Source organism: Oryza brachyantha, chromosome 7, assembly GCF_000231095.2.
Source record: "Oryza brachyantha chromosome 7, ObraRS2, whole genome shotgun sequence".
NCBI classification, from domain to species: Eukaryota; Viridiplantae; Streptophyta; class Magnoliopsida; order Poales; family Poaceae; genus Oryza; species Oryza brachyantha.
The window spans coordinates 475,446-498,827 of record NC_023169.2 but is presented as its reverse complement, the minus strand read 5'-3'; the positions used below and the strand labels follow the sequence as shown (position 1 = coordinate 498,827).

At 41.7% G+C, this 23,382-nt stretch overlaps 3 protein-coding genes across 3 annotated transcripts; 2 read left to right on the top strand and 1 right to left on the bottom strand.

The window, feature by feature from the left end:
* Positions 1-723: 723 nt before the first annotated feature.
* LOC102716430 (suppressor of RPS4-RLD 1) lies at positions 724-10,417 on the top strand. The gene is made up of 23 exons (XM_006658160.3): positions 724-962; positions 1,049-1,158; positions 2,573-3,153; positions 3,471-3,515; positions 3,599-3,700; positions 3,775-3,855; positions 3,973-4,039; positions 4,193-4,293; positions 4,640-4,747; positions 4,916-4,986; positions 5,081-5,137; positions 5,829-5,937; positions 6,153-6,233; positions 6,768-6,854; positions 6,931-7,137; positions 8,001-8,302; positions 8,403-8,489; positions 8,565-8,664; positions 9,026-9,117; positions 9,258-9,296; positions 9,374-9,464; positions 9,729-9,826; positions 9,899-10,417. Exons 1-23 carry the CDS (start codon positions 844-846, stop codon positions 10,185-10,187), a joined length of 3,024 nt encoding a protein of 1,007 aa, XP_006658223.1. The 5' UTR covers positions 724-843; the 3' UTR covers positions 10,188-10,417.
* A 541-nt stretch (positions 10,418-10,958) lies between these two features.
* Positions 10,959-16,665, top strand: LOC102716146. Its single transcript, XM_015839019.2, has 4 exons — positions 10,959-12,025; positions 13,223-13,396; positions 14,047-14,392; positions 16,574-16,665. Exons 1-4 carry the CDS (start codon positions 10,970-10,972, stop codon positions 16,582-16,584), a joined length of 1,587 nt encoding a protein of 528 aa, XP_015694505.1. The 5' UTR covers positions 10,959-10,969; the 3' UTR covers positions 16,585-16,665.
* Positions 16,666-17,267: 602 nt separating this feature from the next.
* LOC102715870 (pentatricopeptide repeat-containing protein ELI1, chloroplastic) lies at positions 17,268-19,679 on the bottom strand. Its single transcript, XM_006658158.3, has one exon. It carries the CDS (start codon positions 19,630-19,632, stop codon positions 17,740-17,742), a length of 1,893 nt encoding a protein of 630 aa, XP_006658221.2. The 5' UTR covers positions 19,633-19,679; the 3' UTR covers positions 17,268-17,739.
* Positions 19,680-23,382: the final 3,703 nt, after the last annotated feature.

Sequence of the window (23,382 nt, the reverse complement as noted above, 5' to 3'; positions counted from 1 at the left end):
TGGCTTCACCTAAAAAACCATACATAAAATTTTCCAAATAAAACAATCCAGTTTATACGCCAGGTTTCTTTCAGGAGGAGGGGTTGAAAACCCTCCCCGGTGACACACAACCAGAACGAAGGATTTATGCACAATTAATTAAAAAATAGTTAGAAAAATTAAAAATAGATTAATATAATTATTAAATCAAATTTTTATAGAAATTTTAAAAACAACATGTTTAACCATTTGAAAAGCGTGTGCCGAAGAATAAGAGAGCATAAATTAAAATAAAAGGCAAACGGACACAGTATTTTGTTTTAGATTATCAAGCGGGCTATTATCATGAATTATCTACTCTCCTGTCAAAAATATTTGTTATTTAGGACGAGAATTGTCAAACTTCTAAAAATATTTGTTTTAATCTAACAAATAGATTAAAACAGGTTATTTATAAGCAATAGAACACACGGTTTTTGTCGAGAAAACATATTTTTTCAAAGCGCGGAGCAGATAATCGTTGCAAATACATAGCATAGGGATCTGAATGTAAATCACCATAAAAAATTCTTAATATATGAGGGGCTTTAGGGAAAAAGTCACTAATCACACCTCATCCAAACGCACCAAAGCAAGCAGCCTCCCTCCACACACACAGAGAGAAAAGCAATAATAATAATTAAAAGAAAAAGGAAAAAAAGAAAATTCAGAAAAAACCGAAAGGAGAGGGGCCCATTCGCTAAAGTTACCACGAGAGCGAGACGAACAACGAACAAATCCATCCGCGTCGCAAAGTATTCACAAATCAATCCTCGCCTCGCTCCTCCCCGGCGACCGGCCGCCGCCGCCGCCGCCGCCGCCGCGATGGGCTCGGAGCGCGCGGAGCTGGCGCGGGTGTGCGGGGCCCGCAACTGGTCCAAGGCCATCCGCATCCTCGACGCGCTCCTCGCCGGCTCCCCTTCCTCCTCCATCCACGACCTCTGGTATGGGCTCGGCTCTCCTCCCCCGATCCACGGGATCTCTCGTCTGCTCTAGGGGTTTTTGACGGATTCGTGCCCGCCTCTCGCAGCAACCGGGCCTTCTGCTACTCCCAGCTCGAGCTCCACAAGCACGTCGTCAAGGATTGCGACCGCGCGCTCGGCCTCGACCCGGCGCTGCTCCAGGCCTACGTGCTCAAAGGTTTCTTCGCCCCCCCTCCTCCTGTTTTCCCTTGCTTTTCTTTGTGGATTGCCAGTAGTAGTTTAATTAACTCGTCATGTTCATTTGCTGCGTATTGGATTCATAACCGTGATTGTTTTGTTAGTAGTCCTTTGATACCTTATGAATCTTCAAAACGGTGTGCTTTTTGTGAGCATGGAACCCCCCATTTCTTGTTTCTTGAAAGATGCACAAATAATAAGTCTTCTTTGCTGCTTGAATGGAACGCACACGCCCCTGTGGTTAGCAGTACAAGGTTAAATTTGACTGCTAAATTAAAGCTGATTTCTGACTACAAATCTCTTTCTCAGCCAAACTATAGAGTTGAAAATTTGTGTCCCTCTAGCCAGCTTGGGTATCTTTGCATTTTCTGGTCCTTCTGGACTACATTTTAAGTACTGGAAAGACCACCTCTTTTACTGACAAACCTATTAAGGCCCTGAACGAATTATGAGCAAAGCACTGAAAACATGCCATCGTAAGCAAGTAATTATTATGGTGTTCCAGGAAATCAACATTTTGAGATGATCTGAACATGAGCTAGCACTGCAAGGTCCTTTTATCTACTTCTAATGTACTAGAAAGTTTAACTCTACTCAAATGATAATTTTCATGGTTTTGAAGTGATAATAATTTCTGGTGGGTGAGTGTAAGCTAGCATTGAAATGCCACTGCACGGTTTGTGGTAGTTCTTTTTTTTTTTTTTTTTAACTTTACAGAGTGGATGAGTAAAGTTTCTGTTTAAACCTTGTTGTCAACTCTTGTAACTGTGGCATAGCTAACTTTTGAACATTAAATCTAGTCTTTCGGCGTATATCAAAAGTTCCATTTTGTGCATATTCCCTTAGAATTCACAATACAAGTAACCGCAGATCGCCAACAAAAGTTGTTTGACATATACTGATAGTTTTGTGTTGTATTTAAGTGCATTTTCATTGTAAAGAACATTTACTGTTAACAGACAAGCATGAAGCATGCCCCTGATAAATTCTTGTGTGCCTGTCTGTTAGACTCATGGACGCACGCGTACTGGATAGTTCAGTGTTCTCATCAGTGCATGTAACTGATAAAAAAATGCAGTGCGACTTTATATTGTTCGTTAGGTATGGTTCATTGATTTATTATTTATTCTATAAAGTATCTCGAGAATGATGACCGTAGGCAGTGCCCGTGGATTTGGTATCGGCCTGCATTATATATGCTTTGTTTCATTTCTGGATTATCTTTTCTTCCATGCTAGTATCTTGACCTGTACCCAAAACACACTTGAATGGAAAAAGAATCTGCAATGAGACTTATGTAGATAGTGATCCATCTTTTTTCTATAACAAGATACTCTTTTACTGAGGCAAATGCCCGTGGCAAACTTTGTATGATGATATATATATTGGTTCAGGCAAGGCATTGTTGGCATTAGGGAAAAGAGAGGAAGCTTTGGCTGTTTGGGAGCAAGGACATGAGATTGCTGTTCGTGATACAATGGACCTGAAACAATTGCTTGAGTTGGAAGAATTAGTTTCTTCTGTTAAAATCAGTGAGACGATCGAGTGTGAAGATCGTGTTGTGGATGCATCACCATGTGATACCAAAGTTGTTATATCAGAAGATCGTGTTGTCGACACATCGTTCACCGCAACTACAATGGCTGATACAAAAACGGTTGTTTGTGAAGAAAATATCGGGAATTCTGGAGTTATATCGAATGGTGGCATGATGTTGGCTAATGATAATAAAGTGGACAGCAATAAAGAATGCAGCAGTCCAAAAACAGATACCACAGAAACACATCATACTCCCAAGAGAACTCCAAAGCCAGATAAGAAAAGCAAAGCAAAAGGTAGAAAAGAAATAAACAGTCAAACTGAAGATGTGAATGGTGAAACTGTAGCAGTAGATCAAACACTGTTTGCTTCAAAAATATCAAAATCATCAAAATCCATAAGCTTGGATTTCCGCCTTTCCCGAGGCATCGCACAGGTACTTACCATTTGTTATAATACCTCATCATAGTTTTTCAAGTAGTATGGCTTTGGTTATTACTGTAGATAAAAGTCTCACCAAACATTTGAAAAGCCTGGTAAGGCTATGTTTTGGTGTGTTTTGCACGTTTTGATACTCAAATGCTGAACAGTCATATTCAGATTTCAAATTTTGCATTTACAACAATTGCATTCTGTTTTTACCTTGGGACGATTGTTAGAGATTGTCAACCTGTTGTTCAAGGTTTTGAAAGTATTTAGGAGGATATGTTATACTCATAGCTTGACCATTATCCCTGCACAATACTTATTCAGGTGAATGAAGGAAGGTATGACCAAGCAATATCCATTTTTGATCAGGTATTTATCTAATACCAGGTTTTTCTTTGGCTCATTTGTTCTAACTGGAAAGGGAGCTGACATTTTATCTCTGATCTGTTTAGATACTGCGAGAAACTCCAACATATCCAGAGGCACTGATTGGAAGAGGAACAGCTTATGCTTTTCAAAGAGAATTGGATTCTGCTATTTCTGACTTCACCAAGGTTGAACTTTTATATGTTTAACCTTTTCATTTTGAGTTGTGTATAATGACCTTATGTCCTTTCCTTGATGGCAGGCTATACAATCAAATCCATCAGCTGGCGAGGCATGGAAGCGGCGGGGACAAGCTCGTGCTGCTTTAGGAGAGTTCACCGAGGCAAGCTTGAGCAATTTCAACACTAGCATGAATTCAATATTTAAAATAAAAACAGTTAGGGTTATCTAAACTCATTGCCAAACATCGTAACTTACACATTAATTATTTTCTTTTCAGGCTGTTGAAGACTTGACTAAAGCATTGGAATTTGAACCAAATTCTCCTGATATTTTACATGAAAGGGGTAAGTTTTACTGATGGTCAAATTCCACTTCACATTTATGCTTGATTCCTGGTTTCCTGCATTTTAGTAATAAAGCCATATGTATAATAGACTATAGACGGCAAGAGCATGCTGTACTCTTTTATTCTGATAGCATATCCTTGCATGCCATAGGAATTGTGAACTTCAAATTCAAGGACTACAATGCCGCATTCGAAGATCTCTCAACATGCGTGAAGCGTGACAAGAAAAACAGTTCTGCACACACTTACTTAGTAAGTATTTCAATGAAAAATCTCTTTCCTCCTTCCAGAGTTGGTTATCCACAAACTTCAAATTCTCTCATCCAATAACCATTTGGAAATATTTTCCTTGTGCACCAAAAAAAAAAAAACACACTCTATTCCACTTTTCCATCCATTTCTGATACAACAATTTTGGGATTATCCATTAGGTTTCTTTTGTAGGGACTCAGGTGAATTAACACAGGATTTGTATTTTGACTAAGTTAACTTGCATGCTAAAAATATGTCAAGATTAGAATTAACCATCATAAATTACACGAAACATTTAGTAAATCTGTTATGTGTTTGCAGAGCATTAATCTTCTTGTTGCTATAGGGTCTAACTCTTTCAGCACTTGGGGAGTACAAACGTGCTGAAGATGAGCATCTCATTGGCATAAAATTTGATGAGAATTTTCTTGACAGTTGGGCTCACCTTTCTCAGGTGAGTTCTGTTGTCTTATAGACATGTGCATTTCCATGTCTTACAGTTTATTCTGTCAAGTTATTTTTATCTACACATATTTCCATTCATGGTAATAGTTCTATACACATACTTGTGTCAAGTAACTGATGTTTTGCTACTTGGGGGTGGGGGGGTCTTGTGTGCTAGCTTTATCTCGATATAGGTTGTCCAGAGAAGATGTTAAATTGCATCGAGAAAGTTCTTCAAATTGATGTGAGGTAAATTTTGTGTATTTGGTGTTCCTTCTTTTATCTACCTGATTGATTGATTTATTTGTTTGTCCATTTATGTGTTTTGCTTGGTTTTCTGTAGCTTTGGAAAAGCATACCATCTACGTGGAATTCTCTACCATGGAATGGGTAGACATAGGTAACCCTTTCTGCTGGTGCTTATTTCCCATGCTATAATAACATGGAATTCTCTACCATGGAGCGTGTAGACATATATTAACTCTCTAACATCTACATTTTTAGCCCACACTTATTTTCATGTACCTCCTTTTCCTATTTAAGTCATACATATATGACTTATTTTCATTATTTATTCATAATCATTAGGTCTCTTTAATTTAGTGGGCATACTGTTGGATGTTGATGTGATTACTACTGATAATATATCTAAGTTTAGTTACTCTCCTTTTAGTACCATAGTATTTGGTGTCTAGTCAATTAGTTAAATGATCACATGGTTTGATGGTGCATTCAGAGCATGAATATGATCTAGTTACATAGAAGCTGCCATCTTTGGTACCTGTAAACTTTAACATAATCTTGATTATGGGTTTCCTGTTTTTTTTACCAACTTAAGGTAGAACCATAAAATGGCTTAGTTCATATTTGCTTTAGCCTATTTCCATGTGTTTTCTGTAAAATTACGATATATGTTTGGAAATTTAGTTTTCAAATCAAATATAATATATATTCTAATATTTTTCCGCTACCACATTGATTGCCTTCATTGGTTTGGGCTAATGAGTAATGACTATAGTTTTGTCTGCTTTAGTTCCCGTCTTAAACATTTATTTTGTAAGCTACCCTTAAAACTATTTTTGATATTGCAGGAGTGCTATCAAAGATCTGTCAGTTGCTTTGAAACATGAGAGTTCAAATATAGAGTGCCTATATTTGCGTGCCTCTTGTCACCATGCGATTGGAGAGTACAAGGCCGCGGTATGTTCGTGTCTACTTTAATGAACTGGCCAATGCTAATTTAAACTTTATTAGATATGATAGCGATTCTGAGCACTCGAAGCTATCATTGTGCCATCAGTTGCATAACTACATATATGTCTATTTTGTTATATATACTAGTATATTACTATTCTCTTTGAAGCTGGTTGAACAGTTTGTGCTTTTTTTTAACGAAAAACCTTTTTTCTTTGAAGATAAAAGACTATGATGATGTCCTTGACTTGGAGCTTGACTCCATGGATAAATTTGTGCTACAATGCCTGGCCTTCTATCAGGTACCTAATCTCTTCCTTTTCAATTGTTTTTTCCATGGAGCTTGTTCTTTACGTCAGTACCACAAATTCTCTTGTTCTAAAAATCTGATTCCATTTCAGATGCAAAAGAATGTAGGTATTGTGTCCCACTACCACTAGAGTATTAACCCTTTCTTTGCCTTAGAAATCCACAGAAAACTGTTGAAGCCACAAGCTATCGCTAATTGATGAAATATAGTTACAGTATCAGATTCCTAATCAACATTAGGAATGCAAATTCCATATTGAGTTCAAAATTTTCTGTGGGTTTTATCTTATAATTGTACAGATGGAGCCAGAGTTTTCTTTACATACTAGCACTAGCATGATGCATAATCATCACTTTTCTGTTTGCTCAAGATCAAGCAGCTTTAACTGAACACAAGCACTTCTTTGCCTTGGAGACGGGTTTTCTACTCACTGACTTTATCTTCTGTTCTATATCTGGGGTCATGTCATTGTGTCTTACTTTCTTTTGCTACTAACCCTGGTTTTCTTGCTTGATATTCCTTGCAGAAGGAAATTGCTCTGTATATTGCTTCAAAGGCCAATTTAGAGTTCTCTCAGTTTAACATTGATGATGATGTTGACCCACTGTTCAAGGTTGTATTTTTTCTTAAATCTACTGCAGAACTTTGGTCTTTGTGTTGCATTAACTAAAGGTTTATGTGAAATATAGGAATATTGGTGCAAAAGACTACATCCTAAAAATGTGGCTGAAAAGGTTTATCGCCAACCACCATTACGGATCTCATTGAGAAGTGGGCGCCTTAACAAGCAAGACTTCAAATTCACAAAGCATCAAACAACTCTTATCCTTGCTGCAGATTCAATTGGGAAGAAGATACAATATAATTGTCGTGGATTCTTGCCAAATCAACGCCAGGTATCACTCATCGAGCTTACCAGATTATACATTTCCTTTTCACCATCCAAGTTACCATGTTAAAATGATAAACATCTCTGATATGGTGTTTCATACAATTAAGGGGGATGTAAATGTCTACCCACACTTTTTGTTTAATGGAATGGAATTTTATGTTAGATTGATGGCCCATGATAAGGCAAAACATGGTCCTTATATTTGTACCCAACTGAGTTCATCTGTACTTCTGTAGAATGGGCCCGTATTTTGACCACCGGGTGATTGCGTTACATTCTTGTGGAGGATATCACTAAAGAGTAAATAAACCTGATAGTTTGCTTATAGATATTTCACTCTGTTTTCTATTTAATTCTTATTTGGGCGCCTAAAGATTTGTTGAAGATAAAATGTATTGTGTTCAAGCTATACGGAAGAGCCCTTTTGAACTATATTATATTTTTAATAGGCCAACTAATTCTCCTAACTTTGATGGTTCTTTCCTGTGTGAAATAATTTTTTTTTTGATGAAAGGCCATTTCCTTTTTTTTCCCTTTCTGTACATGCTAGTGAAAGTTGGGGAATACACCAATTCTGGCTTTGATGCACTTAACTACTCCTTGTTTGTGCTTTTTTGTGTCACAATTTGTCCCTTTAGAGTTTAAGTCTAAGAGCTCTGCCCCATTTTGTTATTTTAGCAAGGAGTGACTTGATTTTAACTCATGATTCAGCTGATTAATCTGGTCTTTCAGTGCTAAATGCTTTTAATAAATCATGAATATCAAACCACTCCAGATTCTGATACTTTTGCTTTATAAGTACTGCACACCCAATAGTTTCATTTACTGAATAGTGATATGATATATAAGTATATTTTGTTCTTGTAGTACCGAATGGCTGGGCTGGCTGCTATTGAGATTGCCCAGAAAATTTCCAAAGCATGGCGCTTTCTGAGAAATCCAAAGAATAATGCCAAGTTAGTTAGGAGAAGGGATAAGCTTAACACGAGCCAGAACAGGGGAGGTTATTGTAGCACCAGTACTTTGTCTGGATCACCAACATCCAGTCCAAATGAAGACAGGGTTTCCTCTGGGATCTCTCTCTCCTGGCATGACGTTTATAATATTGCTGTTAAATGGAGACAAATTTCTGAACCTTGTGATCCAGTTGTTTGGATCAATAAGCTAAGGTAAGCTAATTTCTTGTACAAGGAATAAATTGTTCAATAATTCTCATGCTTACATATTTCCTTTTTTCCAATCATTCTCTTGATTAACTTCTACTTCCAGTGAAGAGTTCAATTCTGGATTTGGTTCTCATACCCCAATGCTTCTTGGCCAAGCAAAAATAATTCGTTACTATCCATATTACCAAAGGTTAGGAAATGGTCACTATTTGTTATTTTGCAGTGGATCAATAGTGGTCTCAGCTAATTTTGTCTTATATGGCAGAGTTTTGGAAGCTGCAAAGAATATCATGCTTGACTTGAAATATGTCAATAATGCGGAGGATCGTGCAATCTTCCTTACTGATATTGAAAAGTTAAAAAAGGTAAGTTATACTGCCATATTAATGTTTCTTTTGCACTTAGAGTAAGTTGATACAATTCCAAGCTCTGAGAGAAACAAAAGAAAAGTTCTAGCATGCCACATTAGTGTTGAGGAAAGTTTCCAAAAGGGCGATCAGGGTGATGTAGCATCTGTATAATGCTACATTAGTATTTCTCCATTACATATATCTAACATAAGCAACATAAGCAGTGGTATCAAGCAGATCTGAAGGACAGGATTCATTTTGATGTATTCTGTGTTCATCAGGACTTTGATTGATTTTAGTATATTTTGTTTGTTGTATCATTTTATTTGAATAGATAACATCGAAGCTTATTTTCTAATGATAATTAAACCTGCAGATAGAAGTTGCGACATCATGCTCAGATTTGTACTATATAGTTGGTGAGACCTACTGGGTCTCTACTAGATGTGACAGCATTGCATTTCGGGGGTAATTACCTTTTACTTGCTTGAATATTTACTAGTATCTGTTAGTTCTCCGATGTGAAACTGCAGCAAGGTACTTAGATTCTTAGGCACAGTATTGTGCTACCTTGTGCTTATTTAATAACAAAGCATGGGCTCTTTCAGGAGGCGTCTTGAAGGGACAAGGATTACCACTCAAAACATGTCAGTTGCTTAATCACTTCTCTTTCTTTTATAACACGCTCCTGCTTTCCTGCTTATTTGTATTGATGGCATCGCAGGGGCAAGACAGGGTTTGACTTTGCAATACGGACGCCTTGTACACCATCACGATGGGAGGAATATGATGAAGAAATGACTGCAGCTTGGGAGGTACAGTTTAGATTTATTGTAGTGTAACTTTGTTGGTCTATGATGTCTTGATTTTACTAGGTATTTGAAAAGGTTTCTATGGAAGAGCTTATACATGTTCAGTGAGCCTTTTTGATTTTTTGTGATACCTTGTTGAATTATATGTTGGGGAATCTTGGAACTTCACATGGGTTTCATTAGGAAGAGTTCATTCTGCAGCAGACCTCATGTGTTTAGACGTAATATGATACTACGAGACAAACTAATAACCATGTGATACTGCAGGCTATTTGTGATGCATATTGTAGTGACACAAACCCCACTCGTGACCCTGATACGCTTGATGCTGTGAAGGCAGCAATATTACGAATGACATATTATTGGTACTTACTGCAACCTCCCTTCTCTCTCCCCACCCAAAAAGGATATGGTAATTGATTTTGTGGAGGATGCAGGTACAACTTCATGCCACTTTCAAGAGGTTCAGCTGTCGTTGGTTATGTGGTGTTGCTTGGCTTATTTCTGGCAGCAACCATGGATGTCACGGCTAGCATCCCTCAGGGGACTCAGGTTGATTGGGAGGCCATTCTGTCTCCAGATCCTGACACATTTGTTGATAAGATCAAGCCCTGGCTGTATCCATCAATAAAAGCAAGCAGGAACTTGAAAGATTATGCAGATGTCAGTGCGGCATTCAGCACCACAGGATCGGTTGTAGCGGCCTTAACTTGTGTTGACACATGAGTTGATAGTGATTTCAGCACATATTATAGGTTGGCTGAGTTGTTAGCGTCTCTTGTTTCACCATACCCAGAAACTGTTCAAACAACTTTGTCTAGATTGTGGAATGCTTTTTCATAGAGCTGTATACGTGTATGTTGTAATGTTGTTTGTTTGACATAATAATGTCATTCTTTTTTTTTCCCCTTGAACAATGGCTTTGTAATAAGTATCAATAATTCATGAAATGTTTGGCAAACGGGTGATTCAGATTTGGACTTGCTCGAGGTTTGTACTACATTGTTTCATCACCATGTTTCTCTTCAATGGGTTCACAATTTTGGTTTGGAAAAATGTTCAGACTCTGTGAAGGTTTATTGGAATAAAGTAAAAGTTGTCAATTTTTTTTATAAAAAAGTGATGACCATTTTCTTATAGGACAATTATAAATTTGCCACTGATTTATTTTAAAACTGTCACTAGAAAATTATAAAAATATCACTAGAAAATTATAAAAATATCACTAGAATGATCATTTGAGTGGCATCTTTGCAATTTAGAAAAAACAGTAGCAAATTTATAAATGCCCATTATCAATTGATATGTTCCAGAGCTATACTTGAAATGCCAATGTGGAAAGGCCCATGAAGCCTCAAAGATGGGCTTGAGTCCGGCCCAATTGGCTAGCCTAGAGGCCCATTGGGCTTCAACCTACTTTCTTTTTTTGGCGACACGGACGCCGATAAATTCTGACACACAGTCACTCACTCCCCCTCTCCACCGAGCCCGAAATGCCGCCGCCTCCGATGGCCGACGCCGCCGGCGAGGTCACCGCCCAGATCGAGACGGAGACAGAGACGGTCCCCGTGGATACCGACACCGACGGTGGAGAGGAGGATCGCCTCAGCGCGCTCCCGGACGACATCCTCTGCTCCATCCTCCTCCGCCTCGGCTCCACCCCCGCCGCCGGGCAGACCGGCGTCCTCTCCCGCCGCTGGAGGCGCCTCCCCTCCAAGCTCCCCAAGCTGCTCTTCCTGTTCCCCTCCGCCCCGGCCTGCGTCGGCCCCGGGATCGCCGCCAACGTCGCCCCGGTGCTCCGCCACGTCGACGTCGTGTGCTGCGACGCCCCCGCCGAAGCCGTGGCCACCTGGCTGCACCACGTCGCGAGCCGCATCGCCGAGGACGGCGTGGTCTACTTCAGGAACACGCTGTCCCAGAGGCGCGTGGTGGTGGTGTTCACGGGGGTACAGGGCGCTCAGCGCACGGGCTACTTCGTCCCCACCTACGAGCTGCCCTGCTTCGCCACCGCCGCCAAGCTCTGGCTGTACCTGGAGTTCCTCCCCCTGGAGCTGCCGCGCTCGGGCGTCTTCGCCCGCCTCACCGAGATGTTCCTGGACCACCTCGACTTCAACCACAAGGGCAGGGGCAAGTTCGGCCACGTCTTCTCGCCGGCGCGCTGCCCGGTGTTGCGCCGCCTCCGCATCGCAATGTGTACGGGGCTCGACGTCCTCTGCATCTACTCGGAGTCGCTCGAGCATTTCGAGATTGAGTTCGTGGCTGGATTGAAGGAGCTCTCGCTTCTGACGCCAAAGCTCACGACGCTCGAAGTGTCCTATTGCTTTTATTACATCCAGGAGTGGTTCTGCTCAATCACTGCCCCGGCTCTGCAGTTTCTTAGATGGGGTGATCGGTTTCATCCTGAATCGGTGCTGTTCATCGGCGTTATGCACCTCCTGCAGCTCACCATCTTCACCATTCCTGTCTATGGTCGGCCTGGCTGCAGAACCATTCAGGAATTTGCGTTGCTCTTGCAGCACTTCTGTGCTGTCTCCCGTCTAGACCTCCTGCTGAGCTATGATTGGGTGAGTACACCTGCTCCGCTCTTTATTGTGGCTGCTCTTTGATGTGGAAATAAGCTAGCGAAAATATGGCGCGAAAACATCTTCGGAGTCGAAACGATTCTTACTCTATCCGCGAAATCGGACGATCATGATTAGTCAATGGGGGAAGCATGGCTGGAATAGGCAATGTAGTTACAGGAATGGTATATTTTTATTATGTTCTTATTTAGGTTCCGTTGTTGTATGCTTTGTAGTGCTTCTTAGACGTAAATGCGAGTGTCGGACATTGGCAGTTCTGTATTTGGCAAGTGGAATTGGGTTAGGGATGCGCAGCGCAAGCTAAATAAACTGTTTATAACACACACAGTTCAAATAGGGGAAATGGATAAAGTATTATTTTAGAACTTGAGAGTTGAGAAATATCTGCTATCATAATGGAGCATTTGTTTATTTAGTCAAATAGTATTACATTACCAAAAGCATTTAGGTTTCCTTATTCATGATCAAGTATACTGTGGAATATGGCATTTGAGCGGCATTTTGATGTGACTGGCTGGTGTTGTGGACTCGTAGTGGTATGTTTTAGCATACCTGCCTACAATTTCTGTGCCTGGCTGTTTATAGTATCTTGAGATTTCTAATTGTTGTGCAAACAGACGGCAAATGAAGTGTAAAGCAGAGGCTGAATTCTAAATTTGCATGTTCTGTATCACCCCTAAAATGCAACCTACCTAGTACCATCCGAAACTATACCAATTCTCATGTGATGGCTTGGCATGTAGTTGATAGCTCCGTTATTATCAAGTGGACACTCTGCTATTTGCTTTCATCCTCCTTTTTCGATGACTTCTCAGAGGCATGTAGTTGGTAGCTACATTATTAGCCAAGGGGACACTCTGCTACTGCTTTCATCCTCCTATTTTTATGACTTATCACTTCTTAGGCATTGAGAAAATAGTGGCACCTTCTACCCCACACATATTGTCATATCAATCTTCAGTGTTGAGACTCATGCTCAGAGTCTGTTTCTAGAGAATTAGCTATGCGGCTGTTTGTTTGTGACTATGGAATATTCAAAGAGTTAACACAACCCTTTTAACAATTCAAATGACATATTGAATTATAGTGCTCCCTTATGACAGATGAATAATTGCTTCTATATTTCCTGTACTCTCATATATGACCCTTTTGTTTTTTGCTGCTTTCCTTTCACTACAGGATTTAAATGAGTACGTATATTTGATGGAATCCATAACCAAAATTCCCTACATGAATACCATGTCTTTATGGTTATACACAAGAGGACATGCAATTGGAACTTCTGTCTTCCATTTGCTCTCACTATGCCCTAGTGTTAAAAACCTTCAAGTGACATTACTTGATGACATAAAGGTAAAGTACCAAGGCCTGGTTTCCTAATAGCATATACTTTGTTGGTTTAAATATGATACTTTAGCTCCCATTTTTATGGTGGTTTGTAGTGGGAAGCTTAAAACCTTAAATTTGTTTTATTTTCATATTTAGCTTGTAAATAATAACAGAACTTGATGTATGTGCAAAGGTGCAAGAAGCTCCAACTTAGAAGTTATTTTTGCTAACTCAGAGGGATGTAGTATTATCAATTTGATTGTTTATAATGTTTTGTCATTTAGATTTGCTCTATGCTCACACCATTTTGGTATTTGTGCCATGCACCTATGGTTTCATAAACATTCTCCTTTATGCGTCATTGCATATTGTACTAGAGTACAAACTTCATCTCCATCACTGTCATGTTGATATAGGAGATGTTCGAATTGGTGGTAATGGGCTGATATGTTACTCGGGCACGTCAACATTGAAAGTATAGTTAGGGTATACTTGAGATTTGTTATCCTCATCATATGAGTGGTGTAATTGAGAAGGCTTACTTTTGACTTTTGAGGCATTTACACTAAAAAAATCCGTTAAAAATATCATTAGTGTTTCTGATTGCATATTTATTTCTTCTGCTATTCATATATAAATCTATCGGTCATGAGTATAGTGTATCATGATTTCAGGAAGATAGTCCTTGCCAACAGTATTGCGAGTGTGATCAGCATCCAGACTGGGGTGAATGGGAAACTGTCGTGTATGGTCTTGAGGAAGTAGAAATCCGCAACTTCAGAGGAACAAAACATGATTTTACCTTCATGAGTCTACTGTTTCTGGTGGCACCATTGCTTAAAAAGATGAAGATAACTGTCGATGGTATGGCCAATGCAAGTGAGGAATCATCCCAGGGACTGCGCGAAATTGCCGCAGAACACCCTGGGGCCTGCTTTGAGGTATACTACAATACGACTGGGGAATTCTATGAATTTCGGCCAAGCAATTTCATCAAGACACCTGATGACCATTATTATGGTTAGTAAGTATGCTGCTTGATCCTTGGCATCTGATACTTTTTTCTGGTGTGATACCTTCTGGTGGTAAACCGCAGTTACTAAACTTAAGAATGGTTGTTGTTGCTGATACTTTCAGTATCACCTTTTACCTGATTGCAGTACTATGTAGACAGAGCTGTGGTACTCTGGTTTTACCTTGTTATGGTCGTTTACCATGAACTGTGTGCTTCTATATAGTTATACTCTTGATTCAAAATATGCACGCGTGCTTGAAGTTTCAATGGAGACATTTTTTTTAGTATTAATAGATTTTTCAGGGTTTAGATTAGAGTAAAATGGAGTGGGGGTGCGGTGGTGTTCTTGGTCTGTAGTGGGGAAATAATTACAGTATTGGCACTGGGGGCATTTTGGACATTTTGGCACACCAAGCAGCTCGCTTTCCCTCTTCTTGGCCGGAGCCTCCGCTTCAGCTTCGCTTGGTTTTCATTGAGTCATTCCACTCCCGCCTAAACCCTAGCCTGAGTAGCATCCCATGGATGCCGGCGAGGACCGCCTGAGCTCACTTCCCGACGAGGTCCTCGGCAGCATCCTCCACCGCCTCCACTCCATCTTCGAGGCCGCGCGGACGAGCCTCCTCTCCCGCCGGTGGCGGCGCGTCTGGCTCGCCGTGCCGGCGTTCTCCTTCAACGGCCCCGCCGACTGCGGCCGCGTGCGAGACTGCCTCGCCGCCTACGCCGCCCGGACGGACCTTCCCCTCCGCTGCATCGACGTCGTCACCGTCCGCGCGCACGCCGCCTCCACCGGCGAGGCCCTCCGCCTCGCCGCGCGCTGCCTCTCCGGCGAGTTCGTCTTCGTCAACGAGACGCCGGGGGAGGACGAGGAGGGGCTCGCCGTGGAGAGGGGCGTCTTCGAGCTGCCCTGCTTCGAGAATGCCACCAAGATCCGCATGCGCCTTGGGTTCCTCGGCCTCGGGATGCCGCCTTCCGGAGTGTTCCGCCGGCTCACCAGGGTGCTGCTCATCCATGTGCATTTCCATGGCCCATGCGACATCGGCGATGCCCTCTCGTCGCCGCGCTGCCCGGCATTGACAGATCTCTCTATCCTGGGGTCCCGTGGGGTGGATAGTCTCACCTTGTACTCGCTATCGTTGGATTTGATAGAGCTGGTGGATTTATCTGGTTTGCAGCAGCTAACGATTGTGGCGCCGAAGCTTATATGTTTAAAAGTGTCGCGGTGCTTCAAATGGAACAGGCCAATTGCCAACATCCATGCCCCAGCATTGGAGTTATTTGAGTGGATGGAGCCATATGATCCGAGCTCAATTCAGATCAACAGCATGCCAAGTCTCACTTTTCTCAGCACCCTCCTTAGAGTGTTTGAACATCCTAACTCTCTATTCAATCAGCATTGTGCGAGTCTGTTGCGGCGCTTTGGTGTCGACTCTCTTCACCTTTTATTGGTGTATCCATCAGTGAGTGCACTCTCTCTAATGTGAAATCATCGCAGCAGAGTGACTAATTACCAAGTAACACTATGACTTAGGTCAGAACGGGTGTGACTTGATGGTCATGATAGTGTTTGTTTGATGATGACTAGCATTTTATAACATGCTGCAGCACTTCTTTAGTATTACAGCAAGGCCAAAATTTGAAAAGTGGTAGACAAGTTTGACCATGAGGTGTTTGCTCTTTGTGCAGCATATTGAGATTCCCTCGCAAGTAGTGGTGTTACTTTACTTGCATGGGCCATTCTCTATCTGTAATTAAAAATGATGCTTAAAAAGGAGCTACTACATTTGTTCTCAGGGGCTAGAGTTCCCATGTTAATTGGATGAGAGGCAGAAATATATACAATCCTTCATTGTTTTTTAGTGGGTCCACATTATACCAGTTCATACTTACCATATATTGATTTTAGAGGTGTGAGGTGTATATAGAAAGCATGCACAGCAGCTTACACATACAACTGTAATAGTCCATCCTCAAAAAAAACATTATTTTATTTATAAGCTTGGGGCTCAAATCTTCAAGTTTGTTTTGTTTGTAGAGAGGGAGAGGGAGAGAGAGAGTAATGCTAGATAAATTTTTTTTAGCCTCATTCCCTTGCGTTGTTTTTAAGAAAACAAGATGCTTGTGGTTTTTCATGGCATTATGATATATGGTCCTTTTCTTTTTGACCAACTTCAATTTTACTGTGACAGAACCTCGATAACGATCAATACATGATGGGTGACATAACTATGCTTCCACGTGTGGAGAAATTGCACCTGCGGTTATCATCACGGCCCCATGCTTTTGGAGCTTGTGTATTCCATGTGCTACGGATGTGTACTGGTGTAAGAAAACTTACAGTGGACATACAGCCTTGGAAGGTAAAATTGCATCTTCCTTATTTAGTACTCTGTTTTATTGTTATTATTAGGCGATTGATGGGTAAAAAAAAATCTTGTAATTTTCAGGTGCCAAGTGAATGCCCAATTGGTTGTATTTGTGATCAGCCCAATGACTGGAAAACTGAGAGCATCTCCTTGGATCTTCTTGAAGAAGTGGAAGTATATGGCATCGAAGGAGTGGAACATGAAGTTGTTTTTCTGAGGCAACTATTCAGATCGGCAACTGATCTCAAGATGATTGCTATAACTTTTGACCCGTCGGTTAATTTGCGCACCTCCTTGTGTAAGAAGTTAATCAGCTTCTCTCACCCACGAACCCATGTGGAATTGCGTCAAGAATGTGATGGGAGCATGACGATATATGAACCAGCAGACCAGCTCGCTAGACGGAAGCTTAAGCGTAAGCGTAAGCGTCGCTCAGTAAACCATTGATTAGTTGGTTCAAGTTTGCTTCTGGAATGAGTAGCATGTCAACTCCTTAGTTATTCTGGAATGAGTACCCTGTTACCTCTTTAGTTAAATTCTGGAATGAGACAATGAGTACCCTGTTACCTCTTTTGTTAAATTCTGGAATGAGACAACGAGTACCCTGTAACTCTTTGAATTATCCTGGAATGAGTAACTTACTACCTTATTACTCTTTAATCGGTATTGAGTGTGCCAACTAATCCTTGCCATGGGGACAGATTGTGCCACTTTGGGCTGGTGTTTTGTTTCAGGTTATAATATGGATGTTTTTAGGCTGGTGTTTTTGGCTCCTGGTGCATGAAATTGTGCAAAGATGCATACCTAGAATTACACTTGAAGTTTGAGCGGCATAGCTTGATTTTCTTTCGTTTCCTTCCCTGTCTGGGCTTAATTTTTGGCGCAAAGCTGAACATCAATTCTCTATCTTTTTCTACTCTAAGGCGTACAAAGATCTGGCAATGTGAAAAGCAAACCAGCCCTATGAGCAATGAGACGCCATGGCGGCATCACCAGTAATCCCCACAGCTACAGGACCCATCGACGAAATGGTGAAACCTACTCCTGTCCCTGAACACGATCTTCCTGCCGGTGATCTTCGACATCAGCTTCAACACGGCGTGGCAGTCGGAGCACGCACGCAGGTTCTTGACGATCTTGATCGTCTCCCCGGGCGCCGTGCTGATGAGCCCAAACGCAACGGCGAGCTTCTCGCTGTGGACGGCCAGCGCCTTCTCCTTGGTCGCCTCGTCAAGATCATGCAGCACCAGCTCGGTCCGAGGAACGTGCCCCTGCTCCTTCACGAGCGCATTCATCTTCTCCACCATGGCGTAGATCTCACCGTTGCGCCCGTGGCTCATGTCGCCGGCGACGAACTCGTACACCTTGCGGCCGATCTCAATGGCGCTGCACCCGGGCTCCTTGTGGATGCCGCTGGCCTTCATCATGGACCTTACTCTTGCGACCTCTTCCCAGTTCCCGACCGCCGCGTAGATGTTCGACAGGAGGATGTACATGCCGGAGTTGGCGAGCCCCTCCGCAACGAGGTAGTCGGCGATCTGCTGGCCTAGCGCCATGTTCTTGTGAAGCCGGCACGCAGCGAGCAGTGACACCCACATGACGGCGTCGGGGGCGATCGCCATGCTCTGGACGAGGTGGAATGCTTCTTCTATGAGGCCGGCACGGCCGAGGAGGTCGACCATGCAACCGTAGTGCTCGATCTTGGGCGCAATGGCGTACTCCTCCTCCATTGATCGGAAGAACTGGCGGCCCTCGTCGACAAGCCCAGAATGGCTGCAGGCGTTGAGCAAGCCGATGAAGGTGATGTCAGTTGGCCAGAGGTTCTGAGCCCGGAGCTGCGGGAACATCTCCAGTGCCTTTCTGCTATGTCCGTGCATTGCGTAGCCGTTGATCATGGCGTTCCAGACGACGATGTCCTTGTCGGCGATGCTGTCGAACACTGACACGGCGTCCTCCAAGCTGCCACACTTGCAGTACATGTCAATGAGCGCCGTGCCAACCCTGACATTGAGACGAACTCGCCGGCTGTTCTTGACGTAGGAATGCAGCCACTTCCCGGACTCTGCCGTGCCGAGCTGCGCGACGGCAGAAAGTGCCAGCACGACGGTCACCTCGTCGGGGTCAACACCTGACCGCAGCATCCGTCGGAACAGCCGGAGCGCCTCGTTCGGTCTCCCGTGCTGCGTGTAGCCGTCGATCATGGCGTTCCAGCAGATGAAGTCCTTGTGGGGCATCCCGTCGAACAGCCCGCGTGCGTCGTCGAGCGTCCCCATCTTGGCGTAGCAGGTGAGCATCGCCGTGACGGACACGATGTGCGGGTCGGACATTTCGTCGAACAGGGCGCGCGCTGCTTCGGCGTCGCCTGCCCGCGCGTACATGTCGAGAAGAGCGGTGGCGACGTAGGAGTCGCCGGTGAGCGCCAGCTTGAAGGCATACGCGTGCAGGGCGCGGCCAAGGGCGAGGCCGTGGCAGGCGGGGAGGGAGGCGGAGAGGGTGTGCGAGGTGGGGAGGAGGCCTCCACTCAGCATCTCGGAGAGGAGCGCGAGCGCGGCGAGGTGGAGGCCGCGGGAGGAGTGGGCGTGGATGGCGGAGGTGTAGAACACGGCAGTGGGGTCCTGCGTTCGGCGGAGGAGCGTGACCGCGAGGTCGAGGCGGCCGGAGGCGGCGTACGCGCGCTGGAGGCGGAATCCCACCGCCCGGTCGCCGTCCACGCTGGCGCGGACCGCCGCGGCGTGGAGCTCGCCGGTGCGGCGGAGGGTCGCGTAGCCGGTGAGCAGCCCCGCCACGCGGTCGGCGGTGAGGATGCCATGCTGCTGACCTCCGGTTGAGGCGGAGGAGGAGGAGGAGGAAGGGAGCACGGGCTGCACGGCGGCGGCGGACATGGGAGGCGGAGGAGGAGTGGCGCGCGCGGCTTCCCGAGCTCCTTATCCTCCTCCTCGCGCGCAAAAAATGAAAATTAAGAAGAAAAAAAAAAACGAATGGTGTCGGCGAGTAAAAATATTTTGAGAAATACAAAAAGCCCAGCACACATGTGGGCTTTTAGGGCGAATCTCGACAAAATGGGCTTTTCTTGGGCCGTAATAGACGAGTCGCCAGAGCCGTGTGCTGCAAGCTGCAGAGAAAGAATATGTAGCGAACGTTCGCGCGATTAGACCTTCATATAATATCTTTTCTTTAAAAGTTTATACTATCTTTTTAAAGACCCAACGGGGTGTCAATATATTAATTAGAAGGGATAAATGCCATTTACAGGAAAAAATTAAAAATAAAGAAAGTGGGGGTAGTAGGTCTAGCTATAGCGGCCTCAGTTGCCCGGAGAGGTAGATGCTAGTTTACGTGCCCGCCATAGCTTCCTTGTTGAAGGGGCATGATTTTCGATTTCATATGCGATGTGATTTATTAACCCCCAACTGTTGTCTATTTTTTTTAACATTTTGCTGTTACGTTCCTTCAATATATCCCACGATACTAGAATGAAACAGTGATTTTGCCCCCACCTTTATGCTCTTTTGGGATTGCTCTTATGACATTTGCCCACCAATCCTCTAACAACAACCAGCTCTTGTTGTATCCTCCCCTGGTTAAAGTTAGTGTATGGTGTCTTATGTAGTACTTCGTGCCATACCAGCCTAGTGACCAGGTATTCCTTGAAGAGGTGGCATGTTATCTCTAGGGGCTGTTTGGTTGCCTGTACCACTCTGGCTCGCATGAGATATAAAAAATGTAGTTGTTTGGTTACCTGCACAGTGGGTCCGAACCATAACTGGCAGAAATATTAGTTTGGTCACTGCCTTTGCTACAAGCCAAAGTTTATACTATCAATGTTATATATATATATATATATATATATATATATAGTTTACATTTTTTACTCCAATTCGAACTCGTATTCGATTTTTGAATTTAAAATCCATATGTTTGTACATCTATATTATATATATACAAAGTTTATGTACTTAAACTTTATACATGTAAAATTTATATACTTAAATTTTATGCGTGTAAAGTTTATATATCTAGAGTTTATATATGCTAATTAAATAAAATGTTCGCTAGAAAACTATCCACGTGAATGTTCACTAGATAGACTTACCCCGAAGCATGTACTTCTCTTCATCCAAATTCCATGATTTTGCCAAGTGAATTTTATGTATGGGATTCTACTGCTCGGTACAAAACAATGTTTTTTTTTGTTATTTGAACTGATTGGATTTGTGTGAATCTCATGAGAAAGTACAAATTCAAAATTCAATTCTCTTGTAGTAATTTGGAGAACTCTTCCCCCTTTCTAAACAACTAAAATCATGCTGGAGCCCCGATAACATATGATTGGTGTGATGGAAAAATGCTTTGTTTCATGCTTAACTACTCCCATCAACTCATACACATCAATTTGATGAATTCATAACAGCTCACACATATACACATATATATAGTCAATCAGAAATATACAAAACATACAAAACACTGCTAGCGGTGTCAACGTTTATAAACCATACCCAACATATTGAGAGATTAGATGAAAACAAAGTATGTTGGTAAAGTTTTCTATTATTTAAGAGAAGATATGCAAAGTTATGGTATGTTCCATAGCATATTGTTTGAATCAATAAAATAAATCCAAACCCGCATGATTTATTTAGACCCTTATAATCTTAACACAAACACATTAGAACACTGTCATTTATTATACACTATCTCTGGAAATAACTAAGAGGTCGTCTTATTAATTTGTGTTTCAAACCACCGACAAAGACTTATCTTCAAATTTTATTTTTGAGACTAATTGAAGATGTACAAGCGAAGATATTAATCACTTTTCTTAAGTTTTAGGTCAGCTCTATTAGCATTAAACTATAAAATGTATAGATAATCTATACAATCAAAATATAAAACTATATAAAATATTACGTGGAATGCTAATAATTGCACAAATATAAGATATAAATCATATAAATAAAGTAGTACTATATTTGTTTCGTATTGTAAGACTTTCTAGCATTGCCTAAATTTATCAATTGAGGAATGTATATAATTTATATATATGTCTAGATTCGTTAGCATCTACTACCTCTATCCCAGTATATATGAGATTCTGGCTATTCACTTGTAACTTTTAACCATTCGTCTTATTCAAAAATTTAGTGCGAATATAAAAATTTATATGTAATAATTCAACTACTTTTAATAATAAATAAAATAATAAACAAATAAATAATATTTTTTAAATTTTTTGAATGAGACGAGTAGTCAAACATTACAAACAAAAAATCAAAATCCCTTGTAATGTGTGACAGAGGGAGTATATGAATCTAGCCAAGGCTCGGGTGGAGTACATCACAAACAATTCTCCGAAGATATATTGAAGAGTTTCCTATCAGAAAGAACTATTATTGTAATATAGTTTAAGAAATAGATTGGAATATAGTTTAAGAAATAGATTGGAATATGACATGATCAAATAAACAACTCCTATGCAAGAGTGATGGTATTCATGCGCAACTACTCTGCACAAGTATGTGATGAATTACTAGCACACTGCTGCTGTTATATATAATACTAGTGAGTTGTCACAATATAAATTCATAATATATATATACAACATATTGAGATATTGGAGTAAAACAATTATATATTGGGTTAGCGTGATTAGAGAATCATAATTTGCATAAATACACATGGATTTTGTAAGCCACCTGACCTAACAAACAATTATCTCTTGAGAACATCGATTCATCCAAATAAATGATATAATTAGCTATCGGCTCCCTCTTGAGAACATCAATTTATTCAAATGAATGGCGGCGTAATTATAACTATTTAATCTCTCTCGAGAACATCAATTCATCCTAAGACACACTGTATGGACCGAAGAGTGAGTTTCATTCTACAGTAAATAGGTGATCATGTATAGTCTAAGATTAGATCTAAGAATTATTTCTAACAAGCTGCACCTTCACGACATGGAGTCCAAGACGGAAACGCTCGATGATGAGATGCAACCAATGGAGTCGCTCAACTAGGTCCTGCTCATTAAGAAAAGGAGAAAGAATGATGAGCTACAAGCTGTTCGAAAACATGCTGTCCAAAAACAGCTCATACATATAACTCTCAAAGAAATTTTGTTCTTCTGATGAACATTGTCTGTATCAATTTCTTACATGAGATCGAATCCATCATGCTACCTGAAGGAATTGACAAATGGTCGAGCAAGTATTATCATCAAGAGAGCATTCGCCCATGTCTACAAGTAAACACTTGTTGAATATGACGATGATAATGCACAGCTTGATTCCGCCATTCTTTGAGTCCGAGTTGCAGGGTGAAATCAAAAACTCGGCCCAGCACCCTTTCAGGGTCGTCACCGTGGATGAAGAAGACAAGGTACTACTACATGATCCGCTTGAGGCCTTGAGCCATCAGTTCTTGACAAATGGCTGAAACAACTATATTTATTAACCAAACAATTTTATCATATAGAAAACACTATGAGGCACCACAGTTTCCGGTATAAAATTTTAAGTATAAATTTCGGTAACTCGACGTAATTTTTTAAAGATGTTAAAATTATCCTTATTAACCCATGCAGAGTAATAACTGTGTATGTGATTTGCATGCTTTGATGTACGAAA

Coding starts and splice junctions, on each gene's coding strand:
- LOC102715870 (XM_006658158.3), bottom strand. CDS start 19,632: ATGTCCGCCGCCGCCGTGCAGCCCGTGCTCCCTTCCTCCTCCTCCTCC.
- LOC102716146 (XM_015839019.2), top strand. CDS start 10,970: ATGGCCGACGCCGCCGGCGAGGTCACCGCCCAGATCGAGACGGAGACA. Junction 12,026..13,222: donor TCCTGCTGAGCTATGATTGG/GTGAGTACACCT, acceptor CTTTCACTACAG/GATTTAAATGAGTACGTATA. Junction 13,397..14,046: donor CATTACTTGATGACATAAAG/GTAAAGTACCAA, acceptor TCATGATTTCAG/GAAGATAGTCCTTGCCAACA.
- LOC102716430 (XM_006658160.3), top strand. CDS start 844: ATGGGCTCGGAGCGCGCGGAGCTGGCGCGGGTGTGCGGGGCCCGCAAC. Junction 963..1,048: donor TCCTCCATCCACGACCTCTG/GTATGGGCTCGG, acceptor CGCCTCTCGCAG/CAACCGGGCCTTCTGCTACT. Junction 5,138..5,828: donor CATGGAATGGGTAGACATAG/GTAACCCTTTCT, acceptor TTGATATTGCAG/GAGTGCTATCAAAGATCTGT.